Source organism: Channa argus, chromosome 11, assembly GCF_033026475.1.
Source record: "Channa argus isolate prfri chromosome 11, Channa argus male v1.0, whole genome shotgun sequence".
Taxonomy (NCBI): Eukaryota; Metazoa; Chordata; class Actinopteri; order Anabantiformes; family Channidae; genus Channa; species Channa argus.
In genome coordinates this window covers 4,915,525-4,932,819 of record NC_090207.1, presented here as the reverse complement: position 1 = coordinate 4,932,819, position 17,295 = coordinate 4,915,525, and the positions used below count along the sequence as shown (strand labels likewise).

General features: G+C 39.0%; 1 protein-coding gene across 50 annotated transcripts in view; it reads right to left on the bottom strand.

Annotated features, from left to right (window-relative positions):
* camk2b1 (calcium/calmodulin-dependent protein kinase (CaM kinase) II beta 1) overlaps nucleotides 1–17,295 on the bottom strand; it is a 70,625-nt gene that overhangs the window by 31,570 nt on the left and 21,760 nt on the right. For 40 of the 50 annotated variants that reach the window (XM_067519753.1, XM_067519748.1, XM_067519754.1 and 37 more), the window contains exons 6-12: nucleotides 9,157–9,229; nucleotides 5,066–5,168; nucleotides 4,512–4,595; nucleotides 4,250–4,344; nucleotides 2,456–2,578; nucleotides 2,202–2,285; nucleotides 556–598 (exon numbers count right to left, since the gene is read on the bottom strand). In XM_067519753.1, coding sequence (XP_067375854.1) covers nucleotides 556–598; nucleotides 2,202–2,285; nucleotides 2,456–2,578; nucleotides 4,250–4,344; nucleotides 4,512–4,595; nucleotides 5,066–5,168; nucleotides 9,157–9,229 — 605 coding nt within the window. Of the gene's footprint in view, nucleotides 1–555; nucleotides 599–2,201; nucleotides 2,286–2,455; nucleotides 2,579–4,249; nucleotides 4,345–4,511; nucleotides 4,596–5,065; nucleotides 5,169–9,156; nucleotides 9,230–15,173; nucleotides 15,247–17,295 lie in introns of those variants that run through there. The other 10 variants (XM_067519749.1, XM_067519796.1, XM_067519759.1 and 7 more) reach the window with 2 other exon arrangements.

Genomic DNA, 17,295 nt, shown 5'->3' with positions numbered 1-17,295 from the left:
ACCACAGAAAAGGGAAAACTTGAATAAAGACAAGGGAAACACTGAAGTTGCACTGAGATTAAATGAAGATGAAGTTCTTGCTTTTGCATGCTCTTTAAACTTTAGACAGTTAACACTAAAATATGCAGTATTTCTATGGTCAGAAATGGGTCTGTTGCTTAATGTTTACCGTATTTACAATGTACATGCCACTATTTTGGCAGAACACACTATCATAAGTAAAAGACTAATTGTGCCTTTCATTCTCTAAACAGAGTGAATGTGATCAGCTCAGATACTCTGCAGTTATATTGAATAATTCGGGTTTTGGGATAACTTGTAAGTGCCATAGTGAATTCTCCAACATGGTGGCACATTCCCTGCAACAGACTTGTTTATACTAAACAAACATATACTTAAGCATTTTAATACAAAGGTAACTTGCAGATAACAACGTCTACATTTAACAATTTAATACTTATACTAATGTACTTATTAGGTGATGCTGGTTAAGAGATATGAATGACAGATATACATAAATGAAAGACACAGGAATTATATCCAGGTAACACTCACCAGAGAAATTTCGAGAAACAAGCATGGTGGTAAGAATGGCCCCCTGAGAAGAAAACAAAGAAACATTTATTTAACAATTTTTTTTTTTTAACATCCATTTTAACATTGTCTGTCAATGGCTGATGTAGCATAGTAGCATCAAATATCCATGTTTGCAAATTTCAAAGTAAATTTCTTTGAAAAAGTCCAGACTCACCCTGGATGAAACTTCAACAACTGAGGACATTAATACTTGAAAGTTTGAAAGATTCAATTTATTTGTGCCTGGTAGGAAAATCACTCCATTTGAAGGGGAAATTAGAGACATGTGTTTCAATCAATGGGCAATAATCATCAGGTGTGAGTCTGGGAGGTGCTGCCTTCTTAAAAGAACAAAAATCTTCATCTTCACTATCAAAGTCTGACCCTGAAGAATTTGACTCTCTCAGTCATCTGTCACGCATATCAAGTACAAATGGAGAACATTTAGTAACTAATAGCTTATAATACCTCTGTACCTCATATTAAAGACTGGAAATTAATCCACAATATGTGAAGCAGCAAATGTATTTTTTTTGTGTATATTTGAGTTCCCTTTATCAAGAGCTTGTGTGAAAATTAAATCCCGTTCTGGTCATATTTATGCAGAAACAGAGACAATTTCCAAGCATTTACAAATATTAAGCACTGCTGTACATGTGTAATATACTGAGACCTGTTCTCCTCTCAATTAATTTGATAATAAAGCTTCAGCAACAGGACCACTCTGAGGTAGAGAGAGGACAAATTCGCTTAAAAATGTGGTGTGACTGCAAACTGAGTCAGCAAATTAGCTTGGAGCTATTTTTTTTTAATTTGCATGTGAAATAAAGTAGGATTCAAATTCGTAGAACAATGCTGGCAGTGACAGGTACGTTTTCATCTGAATATAGTGAATTAACTGGTCCTTGCCTGTGCTGACTGCTTAGCGTACACGTCAATGAACATTTTTTATTTATTCATGTTATATTTTTATCTAGCTCAATAGCACAAATCACATATGTGACACAAGGGGATTGCTACTGAACAGCAGCAACACCAGCAGCAACACTGGAAAATTACAGTGTAAGCCTTAAAGATGAACATACTAAAGAATCTTGTCAATGTGAAAGAATAAAAATGATCGTACATTTTCCTTGTTTTTGTTCTTGTGCAGTGTTCACTGCTTTATAAAGGACAAAAGCTGGAGACAACTTGTTCATGCTGATGGCATTTTGGCTGAATGGTCCAACATTTGCCTGCAGCCACCTGTGTTTCTGCTTCCAGTTTCCCATGTGCTGGTATTTAAGCTTGGCCAAAAGCAGCAGGGTAATAGTAGCATGCTCCAATGGCTAAGCTGTTGTATCCACAACAGTAATAAATCAGTGCAGAAGGACACTATAAATGTAGGATCTTTTGACTGTCTCTTGATAAATAACATCTGCACCAGAGTAAGGAGAATAAGTATTTATTACTATTAAAAAAAACTTAGATTTATCTTCTATCATAGATCAAAAATATTATGAAAAGGAAGTGCAAATACCACACAAAACTAAATGTAATAATGTAAAAAAATAAAAAATATAATTGAGTGCACAAGGGGTAAGCAGAGGAGGAATATGTGTGAGGGCGTGAGCTTGCAAACAGACCTTGAGTTTCCTCCTGGCATTGAATTTCTTCAGGCACTCCACAGTCTCCTGTCTGTGCATCATAGACGCCACCGTGGATCGTTGCTGGCAGGGGTAAGAAGCAAAGGAGGAGCAGGAGGAGGGGAGGCAGGGGATAACAAATAGAGAGGGATTTCAGAAAAGGAAGAAGACAAAGACAAGAAGAAATTCTGGATTATCTGACCACTTGCTTATCTGACTTTGCTATCATTTACAGGCGTGCAGGGGACACTTACGCAGACCCATGGGTGTTTGAGGGCCTCCTGAGCAGTGATCCTCTTGGCTGGGTTGATGGTCAACATCTGGTTGATCAGGTTTTTGGCCTCTGGGGTGACTGTGTCCCACTCTGGGGAAGGAAACTAAAGCAACAAACACAACCATATGTCTTAATAGACGTTGTAGAGTTGAAATGATTACCTTATGATGCAAACAGTTTAATAATCCGTTATTTATTTCCAGCGCCCATGAGCTTGAAGATTACATGTGGTTCTATAAGACACTGACATACCCGTTTGTTCACTCTTTTACAGTGTTAAAAAACGAATGCATTCTTCAGAAAATAATGAGTAGATTAATCAACAAAAATAACTGTTTGATGCTGCTCTGAGGACAACGTATCCAAAGCGTTCACACAACCAATTTCAAAATTCTTAAATCACAGAATCCCAAAAGGTTTAACTGTTGTTACTTTTACAAAACCTGTCCATCTTTCTTTTGATATATTTGTAAAAAGACCACGCAGTACCTATTACAGTCATTGATGTAAATGAGATGTTAAATACTGAATTGGACCTTCAAATGGCTAAAATCCACACAATACTGATTATCTACAGAACAAAAACCAAGCTCAGGGGAACTTTGTTATTTGTTGATGGTGCAACTCTGCTAATGTGTTTCTTCTTTAAAAACACAGCATGGATCTCTGTGTGATCATGTAGGGCTTAAAGCATCAAAATAAGACTGCACTTACTATGTATATGTGCTCCTAGTCTTTGCCTCCCACAAACATACACACACAGACCAGTGTTTAACATCTTCTTTCATTTAGGCTGCGTGTGTAACAGACTAATTCCCTTCTATAGATGGGGGATAAAGTCCACAAGTTTCTCATAGCAGTTACAGCTGGTCTGGCTTATGTATTGTCTGTCTGGCAAACCCCATAAACACACTAAAACCAACAATAATATACTCATGTTTAGTATATGTCAGTCTGCAACCTGGATTATTTTAGGAATCTTTGCTGTATACAGTAAATCTATTCTTGTCCAAACATGATTAAAAATACATCAGGCAGACACTGGAATTACTTTGAGATGTGTGGCTGGCTGATGAGTTATCTATTGTTTTTGGACAACAACCTCAAAGATCTGCAAAAGACCCACATTATGTCCCTGCTCAATGTCTCACACTTATGTGTTGCCTTTTTGCGCTGCAGCTGGACACAGATCCAAGCATTTCCAGAGAAATGTAACTGCATATGACTCTCACCTGATTCTCACATTGGCTTTTGGAATTTGTAGTTTCTCTCATATTGAGTGTAAAATTAAGTTTGTCTCTGTTGAGTAGCTTTACAGTAAATACAGATACAATGGCTAGAGAGAGAAAGTGGTAAGAAGCAAATAAAAAAGCAGATGTGAACCCAGGATGCTGCTAGTACTTATATTTTCTGCATTTTACCCATTGTTCCCCCTGTGGGAAACAATATCAGAAGGCCAGTCCAAGTACAGCTCCGGAAATATTTGTTAAGAAAGTCTAAACCCATCAGGTCCTGTTGTGCTTAAGCATAAATGTTGAGGTCTGTGCCCTATGAGCCTAGAATCACTGCCAGAGAGGCAGTCAGCCTCTATCTATTCGGCATGGAGTTAAATGTGATCTAAGGTGAGGCTCTCTCTCTTGCACCCCCTGAAATATGAATGAGGTGACCGAGTTACGTAACGGCTGCCAAAAAGGAATGAGGGCAGTGGGAGGAGAGGGGAGGGTGTTACAGCAAGAGGGAAGAATTGAGAGAGAAGAGAGGTGAGGAGACTCACATCATAAGCTCCAGCCTTGATCTGCTGGTACAACTTGTGCTGGTCCTCGTCCCAGAAAGGAGGGTAACCCACCAGCAGGATGTAGAGGATCACCCCTGAGACATACACAAAAACACATACGGGCGGGCGCACACACACACACACACGCGCACACACAAAATGCACAACATGATTGAAAATGTGCTTCAGGGTGTTGCTGCTTTTGTGTATAGTTATCTAGCAAATGCCATATGTGCATTAAGTGAATGAGTGTGCTACTCACCACAGGCCCAGATGTCCACAGGTTTGCCATATGCTTCCTTCCTCAATACTTCTGGGGACAAATACCCCGGTGTGCCAGCAAATCCTGCAGTCAAAACACATGCCCAGACAATTGATTGATAGGATCAGGGCAGCAGGTGCGTAGCTACTACCTTGAATCACCTTGTGTAGAAAGCAAGATAATCTTTAGTAAGCTCTGACCAAGTCACTCACACTGGTCTGAGATCTTCAAGACATTAGGAATGAATTGGCAAATCTTTTATTTGAGGAAAGCCACAGATGCCTCCACTGATAGGTACCGCTGTTTTTAGAGGAACTCCAGCTGAGATGGAACAGTGATATTCTGACTCTGACAAGTTTCCCCCATTAACGGTTTGCGTTTTGTTGTTGATTTTTTATTCCATTACTGACAAAATAACAGTGTGATGATCATGATGGAAAGGGGATAAGGAAGATAAATGCATGACCAATAATGGTACCAGATCAACACTGGTCCTCCCAGGGCTTTAGATAAATACTCGTGATTGAATCCTGTATGTGCTGTACAGAACATACCAAACCAGGCCTGCTGATCCCCCTGCACCTCGATGGCCAAGCCAAAGTCAGCCAGTTTCACTGCGGCGTTCTTACATTTGCTTGCCAGGAGCAGGTTCTCTGGCTGAAGTAAGGAAAGAGGAGAGAAATAAGGTTATACCCAACATTTTGAAATGAGGAATGTGAGGGTGCAAAACACATTTAGGACACACACATTCACAAGACAGATACAAAAGACACATATCATTTGAGAAACCTGGGCGGACACATAAAGCTAGACATCAAAGGTTAGTCCACATTTCACCATTGTGTTAAACCCAGTCAGTCTGCAGTGCTTTTTGTCCTCATGTTATGTGCTGTGGTCTAGAGGCTCCATCTCTGTGGCCCAGATAATACAACTAGCCTCATTAATCTCTGTCAGAAGAGAGCTCTAATAATGGGCTGCTTTCCCCACTGGCCCCTGCTCTTTCTATCTCTACATCTCTTAATCTCACTTAATCATTGCCTCTGTAAAAGAAACTGGCAATCACACTGTTGGGAAGAATTAATAAAATATATAAAACACAGTATTCATGCTGATGGAGAATCATTACGCAGCTGAGAAGGTTACCAACATATTACACAACTATAAGTTAGTGGGACTTCTTAGGGGGTCAAGTACACCACCAAGGTAACCAGTGCATGGCAAGACTTCACTTATTCATCACTAAACTCCAATCTAATAAACTCATTTTTATAGGTCTACACTTATAAAATTTATCAAATAGCATCATTGTTTCTGCCTTTAGAGGCTTTAGGAATCATCTGCATTTCAGATTTGGATGTGGTAAACAAGATCACCAATGGTAAACAAGAAACAAGATCACCAAGGTTTTTCGATTTTGTTGTTTACACTGAGTGTGTTGTTGTAAGAAGACTCCCCTGTCTTTCAAGGACTAAAGTAGGTCTCTTAAACGCCACTCAAAAGTCTTCCTTCTCTTCCAATTAGCTAGCTCAGCCATTTCCTGAAATGCACCACAAGTGCGAACTTACAGTACAGAGAGAGAATTAGGACATTATATTTAGGCTGCAATTCTGTCACTGCCTCCCCTGCATTGCAGCAGTGTCTATTTACACCCTCTGCCTTTCTCCCTCTGCTCTCTCCCCTCAGCTAATTTGTTTAAAGGCAGAGGAATACTCCGTATTTAAAGTTCACATACTTAAAAGTGAGCAAGCGAGAGACAGAGAGAGAGTGATGGAGCAAGCCAGTAATCCTGAGGCTCAGTGCCTACCTCGTGTCATCACATTCTTCAAGCTCTACCACTTGGTTAGGCTGTACTCTTTTGTAAACGGGAGAGTTAGAACTTGCCAACATTGCAGCATGGAAGATAATCCGCGAAAAACGGATGTGGGTGGAAATTCTGATGAAGCACACGCTTCCATCAAAAAGGTGGTTCAGACATAACAGCAGCAATCGCCATGGCTATTTTGATGAAACCGCTCCTTCTCTCCCCATCTCTTCACAGCTAAGCAGCACACTGATGACTACCAATTGGTGTTGTAAGGGGGGGGGGGGTATGGAATATGGAGAAAGCTGTACTCAAGAGCATGTCATGAGTGGGTGTTTCAAACGGAATGATTTTCAGCTTACGCTCTCTCTCAACATTACTATTCCCTGTCTGCAGAGGATGTGGAGCTGCAGCAGCATTCCTGCCTTATTTCTTCAGAGATGTAGGCCTCTAGTAAGAAAGCAGCCTAATTTAAGAATAGACTGCAATGAAGTGTGAAAAAGAACTCGCCCTATCCTCATTTTACCCCGACAAAAATGGTGCTTAAAGAACTGACTCTGAGTTTGTGTGTAGATTAAAGTCTGAAACATTTAAATGAAACACTCAAAATCATCCATGCTGCCTAAATTAAGTGGAACAAACAATTAATTTACTCCGCATCGGTGGAATAATACACTGTTGGAAATGTTTTGATTAAAAAAAAGGATTTGATCGGATTAAAGAATAAGTAAGACTGTGTCATAGGCTCATTTCAGCCTTTAGCACAAATGTGTTAAAAGTTTGATACACAGCTCTAATTTAACCAATGTCTCTGTCAGTTCAGTTTTCATTACATCCATTACTTTTTCTCAGACAAAAAAAAAACCCTTTTAGGTACTTCCACACAATTAGGTACATGTATTCCTGCTTTTTGCACACATACAAATTTAATAACTGAGTTGTCTAACTGAGTTGTCATCTCATTTGCCATAAACCAATCCCTAATTTAAGGGATCTTTTCACCCAGGCTGTTTTCAGTCATCACACTATGACCTATTGCCTGAAATGCTCGCCGATGCTTGGGTGTGAAACCAGATAGGCGCGTCAGCTAAATAAAGAAATAGCCACAACAGTCCTGATAAACACAACACGCCTTTGCTGGAATGCTGTGACTGACATTTGCATAGAAGAGGTCTACTTGACAAAGTGCATAATGCAGAATGAGGTGCAACATGCACTACAAGCATGCACATACAGAAACACAAGACCAACAAGACTGTTTTATTGCTTTCTGTTTAGATGCACATTTCTATAAAGTCTCTTTAAGCCTAAATGCTTGTAGACTACTTGTTAGTTCACTGTCAGGACTCACATGAATCACAGTCTTATTAAAAAGACTTCTCAAGCTCAGCAAAAAGCCTTAAATGAACCTTAGGATCTACTATGCACATTCTTCTACAAAATAAATCCATTAAGGAATGAAACAGTTCTAAGAATTGAGTTCAAAGTTGACACCTGGCTCTTGGTCTCCAACCCTGAAAAAGACTGTGCTATTTATCAATCAACAATTAAAAGCAAATGTCCCAACATCACCAATTAACTGAAAGACTTATACAGAGAGTGTGCTGTTATGGTTGAAGCACACAAGGTTACTGAATGATCTATTAATTCAATCAAAACCACACTTGGTGTCTGACTATCAATAGTTAACATCTCTCGCTGACTGATAAATGAACCAGAGGTGAGATTAAGTGTCCTCCTGGGCCATCTTAGACGGATCAATTGAAATAGCCTGGCCACGCAATGAGGAGATCGTCTTCCAAAAAGGTTACAGTCTGGTCAGCCAGCATGACCAGCACTGCATGTCTGAAATCTCTTGGGGAATTGGTGTTTAGGAAAAGAAGAAGTGCTGGAAAGTGCTTCAAATGTAACTCTACAACTAATTGATGTGAAGGCCTGAGTTGTATTGATTGGGTAACCATGGTCCTAGAGGGCCTGTGTGAGCTGCTTGTTTAGCAGCTATCCCCGGCCTACACAGGGCAGTTACTTGGATCAGGTGTGTTCAGTAGCTGGAAGATACCAAGTCATTGTCTTCACCTACAACCCCAATTCCAAAAAAGTAGGGAAGATGTGTAAAATTTAACAGAATCCAATGATTTTCAAATCTCATCAACCCATATTTTATTTTAAGATAAATGAGATGTTGAAACTGAGAGATTTTACCACTTCACAGAAAATATTAGCTCAGTTTGAAATTGATGGCAGCAACTCATTTAAAAAAAGCTGGAACAGGGGCAACAAAAGTAATTGCTGCAAAACCAAAACAAATGGAGGAGCATTTGACACATAATGAGGTTAATTGGCAACAGGTCAGTAACATGACTGCGTATAAAAGCAGCATATCAGAGAAGCACAGCCTCTCAAATGTAAAGATGGGCAGAGGTTCACCAATCTACGCCACTGCATTGCATTCAAATCATTGCATTGTGTTTTATTTACTTTTTACACATCAGTTTCTAAGCTCTTTTGGAAATGGGGTTTTATTGTACCATCATCTATATAGTATAGTAGATTGACTGAACCCACCCAATCCAAGCAAGCAACAGTGGGTAAGGCAGGTAAAGTCAGAAGACAAGCAGGGCAACAGGTACCAATGTAGAGTTAGTAGGTTCCTACAGGAATTCTGAAGTAATAACATGGTTCAAAACCTCCCTATTTCATGAGACTCAGGATGTGACAAACTTAAACATTACAGACAGTTTCTTATTATCATACACAGACTATACGAACAACACATACACAACCCTCTTACACAAATATAAAAGCATATTCTCAAGGGATGGCAAGGTGATCCCCATCACTCACCTTCAGGTCCCGGTGCACCACGCCCATTTGATGGCAGTGAAGCACCGCCTCCAGGATCTGCTGGATGCAATGACTGCATGCAAACACCAAGGGGGAGCGCATGTTAGTCTGAGCAGCGCTATAATCCCATGCACAGTGAAGGAAAAAGGAGGTAAGGTGGAGGGTGGTGGGGGGGTGGGGATGAGGAGTATAACAGTGATTGTGAGGACTCTTCTGTTGCATCACATATTTCTTAGCTGACCCTCAGTTAAGCACATACCCAGTATTAGGAAAACAATGCTTAGGAACTTTTAACTACTTAACTGCGTAAGGCTTGGTATGAGTTTATGTGTCCTAGACGTTTTCTATAATGTCCAACATAATATAGACTGTAGGACAAAAAAACAAAAAAAAAAAACAACTGGTGTTTTTGCCTGCGTTTCCATCTTGATCTTCTCACATAATAGTTGTTGTTTAAAATGGCCTCCATATAGGTGCAACTAAAAACCTTAAAGTCTAAAAGATATGATCAATAACCTTCATTAGTAAGGTTTTCAGGGGCTGGCTATAGCTATGGGTGTGACTTGCTTGGCCTGGCAGGTCATAGCTGTGAATGCTCTGCAACGGAAGCTTCCTCCAAGGCAATCTAATAAGCATTTTCTATGATCTTCGTCCTAAGTAATTATTATTTATAGATGAGTATATTCCCAGACATACTCATCTAGGAAACATACTGCTCAGTTGGCTGCAGGTGGATTCTAAATACCTCCCCTCCCCTCCATGTTTTAGCCAGCAGGGCTTGGGTGATGAAAGAGGATATGAGAAGCGTTGATGAAGGATGCAGGGGAAGGAGTGAGTCATTGTGCAATTAATAACATTTAAAAGATGTGTCTGGAATCAAAGCCATTTCTACTGCCAGTCTAGCTGGCCTCTGCTGACAAGAGCTGTCATTCTGATGTCAGTTAGTCAGTGGACACTAAAAATAAAAACCTAAAAGTCAGAAACTGTGTGAGGAATGCTGAGGGGTGATTGAGGTGTTAGTCTATGCAGAGAGTAGATGATGTATCTGAGCTGAGGAAGAAGATACACACACACACACACACACACACACACACACATACACACGCAGACATATAAATATATATACTATATATGAAGAGACAGACATTATGTACATGTGTGCAAAGGGCCATGTACATTGCCTGCGTCCAGCTTTTCCACCTGTGGGAAGTCTCAACTGATGTGCACATGCACCTGTGCTGTGTGTGGGTGTGTGAAGAAAAGCTAGAGCGTGCATGTGTGCTTCCTGTGCACTGACAAGAGCAAAACAAATAATGAGGTGTGTGTGCAAAATGTTTTAATTATAAAAGATACAATTCTGTTTGGAAAAGGCAGGTGACACTATATTAAAATAAAGCAACAATATAAATTTTGAATTTTGAACTAGATCACATTTATAAAGAAAACAGCACTGTGTGAAGAAAAAGGCGGCAATAAATTGTAATGAGGGCAGAAAGTTAAACCTGGTCACCCTGTCCCACAGTCCAATGCAACAGTGCTGATCGGGCCAGTTAATTTTCAAATTAAATCCAAACAGAAGTATTACTTTAAAGAATTACTTTGCAGTACAATGGTTTTATTTCTATGATTAACCAATTAAAAGAATGCATTTATAATCAAAATTGACATCCTGGATTTCATTACCTCACCTGTTGCATAAACATCGCTTAAAAACAGGCGAGTGTGCAATTATAGCTAGAAAAATAACATACGAGTGTGAAATGTGCCTAATGTGAATTAGAAGTGCCATTTTACAAAATTAATATATACTATATTTATAAGTAGTTCAAAATAATTAAATGGGAATGTTTCATGGAAATCAAAGTGTTGTGGTCATGAAAATAGAGTGCAGAAGTTGTTTTGTATGTTTTAATTATTAATAATAATTAGTTAATTATTTACAGTTTCAATCGGCCATGACTGATTGTGACTTGTTTTGTCAAAAGCCTTTTTATCAGGAAGGTCTAATAATTGCTGGACTGCTGCTCTACCCAGTTGACAGGTCAAACAAAGGGAACAAAGAACAAAGGCTGGCTGACCTCTGAGAATTGTTAAAAAAATGTGAGGATTAATAAAAAATGTGTTTGTGTTGGAGCATTTAAGACATGCTGCATTTCCCAAAAGGCCCGGATTTTTTGTTTACTCTTTATAACTAAACCTAAACCTGAGAATGGATGGAGGTTTCAAAGTATCTGCCAATGTGTTTATTTTGAAGTAGCTCCAAGCAAAAACACAACCATCCACATATGCGTGAGCCTTGTGATTTTTCTGTTACCCTTTACGGCTTACAGATCTCCATGGCAACCACCACCAGATCGATTATTTCTTGCATGTGCCTGTGAATTTTACATTATTTACGTTGTCTTGTCTTGTTTGTTTGAATCTAATACAAAACCAAATTTGATCAAATTCTCCAATATCCTGCACAGTACTTAACCTGTACAGTAATATTTTTGCAAGTATGAAAGATGTCAATAATTAAATATTTAATAATTTACCAAGTAAAATGTGAAAAACAATTTTGAATTTATTTAGATTAATTTTACTTTTTGTCATTATTACCTGGCATACTGGTAGTAATAATATTTAGGGATGAAACTATTACTTTCATCTTTTATAATTTGACAATAAATGAAAAAAATGACTAATTTAAAACTTGTTTAAATGCTTATGTCTTGTTTTGTGCAAACAACAATTTACTTAAAGAAAAAACTTAAAGATTTTCACTCACTTTGACTCACTTTGTTACATGAGAAAAAGGTAGCAGCAAATCCACACATCTGGAGTAGCTGGAATAAAAATTTGTTTTTTTTACTAGTCTCTAGACTTGAGAAATACCTGAAACAATGAATCAAATCATCAAAATAATTTAGTTGCTATTACTTTTCAACCAAATGACTAATCAGTTAATTGACCTGACCAAACATGACCTGATTAGGCAGCAGAACATGGATATATGAATTAACCAATTACTTTCTGACTTTTAAATTTAAGTCACTACAGACTATCGTGAAGAAAGATTAAAAACTTAGTTTAAATAAATACCTTTTAATTTTAACTTTTTAACTTGGAGAACTTCAGATAAATCTGTGAACTGATTGCCTAATAATTAAAATCCTCTGAAACTGAGCTGTATCTGCCGTTTAGCAGGACCCTGAGGACTGACTAGGTTTCAATAAAGCAGGACTCTGGCCACTCAGAGTAACATTATAACATGAGAGAAACATAGAGAAGGAGAGAGAAGAAGGCTGAATGGTGTGGCTGTGACGTTCAGGGCTATAAATTAAAATCCTGTGTCTCATTTCTAAAGGTCTCCCAATAAAAAAATACCAGGTCACATCCAGTACAAATTTGTGTGTGGGTGGGTGTGTCTATCTGGAAATGTGCAGTTGCTCGCTCGCTCATTCATGCATAAATATGCCTGCAGTGTGTGTGGACATGCAAGCAGTTCAATGCCTGTCCATGTCTGTCCTCTCCCACTTTCTCAGCTGTTGAGCTGTGTAACCGCAGGCTTGTGTATTTTTATGTCCACGAAGGAAGGAGATCACCCAAATTGTTCCTGTGTTAGTTAGCAGTTAGTTAAGGAGTGGAAGTCACACCTAATATTATATTTGCTGTATTTTTTGAGAACACGGAAGTAACACACTAAGTAAAACAATGTCAGTGTCATCATTAGATTTTGAAGGTCTGAACCTTATGTACAATTGTTGGCAGCATCGTGGTTGCTTCAGAGGGCTTAAAATATTTTTTTAAAATTCTGAATTAGACATTTCGAAGGAGATTAAACTGCTGCATAACCTTATCTCACTGTTGTTTGTAATTTAAATGAAACATGCATTTTAAATTTAATCAAATGCTACAAATGTATTAAGCCTAAAACATTTTTAGGATTATCTCAGTAATAAAACGTATTTTAAAATGTATTTTCTCAATTTAACATAATCACTGGCTGGACTTTATTAATTTATTAAGAGAAGGTGGTCAGCGTAGACGACGGGACCCCTGAACATCACACCCACAGTTCCCACAGTGTTAAACTGTAAACACTTAAACTGTACAACAAAAGCACTGTAGTGAAGGTTCCGAAAGTATTCGAGTATTCGTGTTTGAAATCACTCGGAAATTAATCTCAGTGAAATCAGACAGATTCTTATTGCTCATGAAGGGTTTTATTCAAATGGTTGTGATACTTTTACACCTTCTTCATGGAGGTTGCTGTTGAAGTTACTGAATTTTTTGTTTTGTTTTTTTACAGCTCTCACAATTCTTCAGTCATTAACTGTTTTTTTCCTTTTTGTCCATTTTGTGTACCCTTGTCAGTATTACAGCGGTTTCTACTTTTCCCTCAGGAGCTATTAAATTGGTGTACTTGTTGTGTCTATTGTTTGTGCAATGACTCTGACTAAGGCTAAGTACAAGGCTAGTATTTTAAAACTATTTATTGTTTTAACAGTCAATCTCAGCTATCAGTGAATTTAATTTAAATTTCAGGTGATCTGATTCAAAATGTGCTATATTGTGGTGTTATACAGTAAACAATATGATGTAAATACCAGGAAATGAAACAAAAATATGAACTTTGGTCTAATATTCATCTTTTGATCTTAAACCCAAATGTCTTCCGTGTACAACAATACTTTCAGAGAGGACTGTACTGTATGTGCTCAGTTAACATTATGCAGTAAAATGTGTACTGTAATAGGTACATATTACTTAAATACATCACATTCCTGATGCAACACTCCCCAATTTCTTCATTATGCTAAGAGCTGTTGACCCAAAGAGGGCTGCAGAAATATTTAAATAGAAAGCTACTAGCTTAATTTTAATAAAGTTTATATCATACAGCAAACAGTGCTTCAGAAAAGAGTACTGATTTATGCTGTCTTTTGAAATAAAAGGTAAGTCTGACCAGTGTGACAACATGCTAGACTGAACTTCATTAAACACATGTAAGAATTTATATCAGATGAAAAAAATGTGTGCAAACTAAGTATGCATAATCCTGTACATCCTTAGCTTCCGGATGTTTAAAGGAAATGAGTGAGTGCAGTTTCACCATTAGCTCAACAATAATAGTAGTTAAATTGTGGACCAGACAGAAAAGTAAAAATACAAAAGTCCTGAGGGTCCTGAGGTCTGACTATGTTCAGGTGCTGTATGATTCAGGACTTAATATTATAGCTTCTCCACACTCACAAACCACCAGCTCAGTTGATGCTAATAAGAGTACTGTTATACATAATGAATCCTTATTGATTTTATTGGACTTCAGTTCTTTTGGCTCAAAGCGTCCACTATAAAGAGGTGCTTTGAATGAGTTTGTCTTGAGAATACTAGGATCAATACAATAAAATAAATATCTCAAAGCGAGAGAAACGAGGGAGGAGGCAAAAAAATAAAAATAAATTCAATGAAGAAGACTGTAAATATAAGGGTGGATTTTTTTTACAAGCCTGGTGGGACAAATTGATGGTTGTATGGGCTTGTAAAAACAGTGGATATTTATTACACTTGCTGAACATTGTGTGCTCACTGCATTTGACTCTTTGTGTGTCTGTTTGTGTTTGTGTGTGTAAGACTTTTTCATTGATTGAACAAGCTGTCAGTCAGTGCAACAGGAGCTTTTGTTATGTTGTTTATGGAATGACTGAAAGAGAACGGATGGGGGGTCAGACGGAGGTGGGAGGATGGGAGAGGCAGGCCAGGGTTCTCCAGGTAAAAAGAAGAAAATACAGTATAATTCTTTTTTTAAAAAGGAAAAAGAAAACATAACCGCATACCAAAGGACAAGTCAGACAGGCGGACATTAGACCAGCAACTGACAAGACCGACACGAACAGACGAGACGGAGGAGGAAGGAAGGAAGGCAGGAAGGAGGAAAGGGTAAGAGGAAGGAAAGAAAGCAGGCAGAGGTTGTAGGGAAGGGGGGAGGTGAGGGGCGTGAGGGATGCAGATGCTCCTCTACATATACTAACCTTCAGGTCCCTGTGCACTATGTCATGTTGGTGAATGTGATGGACACTTTCTAGAATCTGATGGATACAGTGACTGTGAAGACAAAACAGAGAGAGGAGGGGGTGGTGGGATGGAGGGGGGGTGGACCACGGGGATGTAGAGAGAGGGATGAAGGGGAGGACAATGGGGAGGTAGGGGGGTGAAGGGGAAGAAAAACAATGCAAAGTAAAGAGAGTGATGGGGCAGGGCCAACGTAAGATGGATGAGACAAAATTAAAGATAAGAAAATAGCAGGTTAAAGGGAAAGGAGGAGGAGGAGGAGAAGAAGAGGACAGATACAGGCAGATGAGAAAAGTGAGGAGGAGATGGAGGAGGGGGAGAGTGATGCAGATAGAGATGTTGGAAGAGGAGGAATGGGTGGGAGAATGCAGGTGGAGGAGACAAAAACGTTTCGTTTTGCTTTTTTAAAACATGATGAGAGACAAGAGCAGCCACAGCAGAACAACCTGCCAGACAAAAATCACAACAACACTGGGAGAGAAGGGAGGAAGAGGAGAGGAGAGGAAGAGGAGGAAACCAAAGGGAAACAAAGTGACAGATTGTGAAAGAGACGATAGGATGTGTTTGAAGTGCAAAGAGTGATAATAATACATGAAAGAAATGGAACACTTATGTATAGGATGAATGTGAATCATAAAAGACCAGTGGGCTGATGCCAGGCTATTTTTCCACCACCAAAAAGGAAAACACACCACCGCGTGTGCACTGCAAAGAGATATACCTACCTCACACTAGTGTGTGTTCATTTGAATTATTGTGTATGCAGGCTTGGTACTAATGTGTCTAATGTGCAGAATATGTGACTAATAGCAGGCGCAAGGAGACAGGCAGCTTGCAGGATCCACACCCACACAGTGTCTAGTGAGTGGGAGGACTGAGAGAGAGAGAGATGGATGTGCTCATAAAGCACAGACACACACACCTAGAAAGAAATGGCACTAAAGGCATGTTAGTGTGACAAACTTGGATGTAATTCCCTGAGGCTACATGTATAGAGAAATAAGGAAAAAGTAACTAACTCTACTTGTATAATTTTTAATCACATGTAAAACCTATAGGAGGTAAAATAACCCTTATTTATAAACCTTAAAGAGAATTGGTGCTGACCTCCACTGGCTGAAAATTCCCGCCATGCTGCATTGATGTAGTTTTACGAATGATCTGAACACACTTCTGGATATACCCTGCATCCCTGAAGTGTCCAATATACTTTACTCTTTAACCTCCTTAGCTACCTTCAACAATCAGAGGGGGTGTTGGAGTCATGCTGGAGTGCATTTAAACGCACTATTTGAAAGAATTGAGGGTGCCTAAACATTAGAACCAGCTTTTAATATAATGCACTCCAGTACGACTCCACCACCCACTATGACCTCAATAATACCAACATAGAATTACCACCTTGCTGGCAGTTTCAACCGAGAAACTGAGAAATTATAACCTTGGAAAAGTAAATGGTCAATGGTCTGCACTTATATAGCACTGTTCTACCTATTGGCACTCAAAGCGCTTTACACTGCTTCTTATTCACCCATTCGCACTCACAACCACACACTCACTCATACACCGATGAGGGAGCTGCTATGCAGCTGGACAACGCTCACCGTTGGAGCAACTAAGTTGGGGTTCAGTATCTTGCTTAAGTACCGGAGGAGCCGGGGATTGAACCAACACCTGTGAGATTGGTGGACGACCGACTTCCTGCACCAAATTCACACGGTAGCTGAGCTGTACTGATGGCATTAGATTGTACAGGTGGAGCTAATAAAGTGGCCAGTGTATATTTATCAACACTTACTTCATGATTATATGCATGATAGATTGGTGGATGAGCAAACCTTGTAAAAGAAATATTATCTGTATTAAATAGTATAGGCTTAAATGGAATGACTGCAGTTAAGCATTGATGATTGTAAAGTGATAAAACCTTTCCATCAAACAGTTCATCATCACAGTCCACTCCTCATTTGAAATCCACAAGCACACTTTTCTACTTCATTACTTTACTGTGTCCAGCCCTATAAACAGTTATTCACACTTCCTCATCCCGCCGATTGAGCTGACGTTTGCTTTTTGACACAA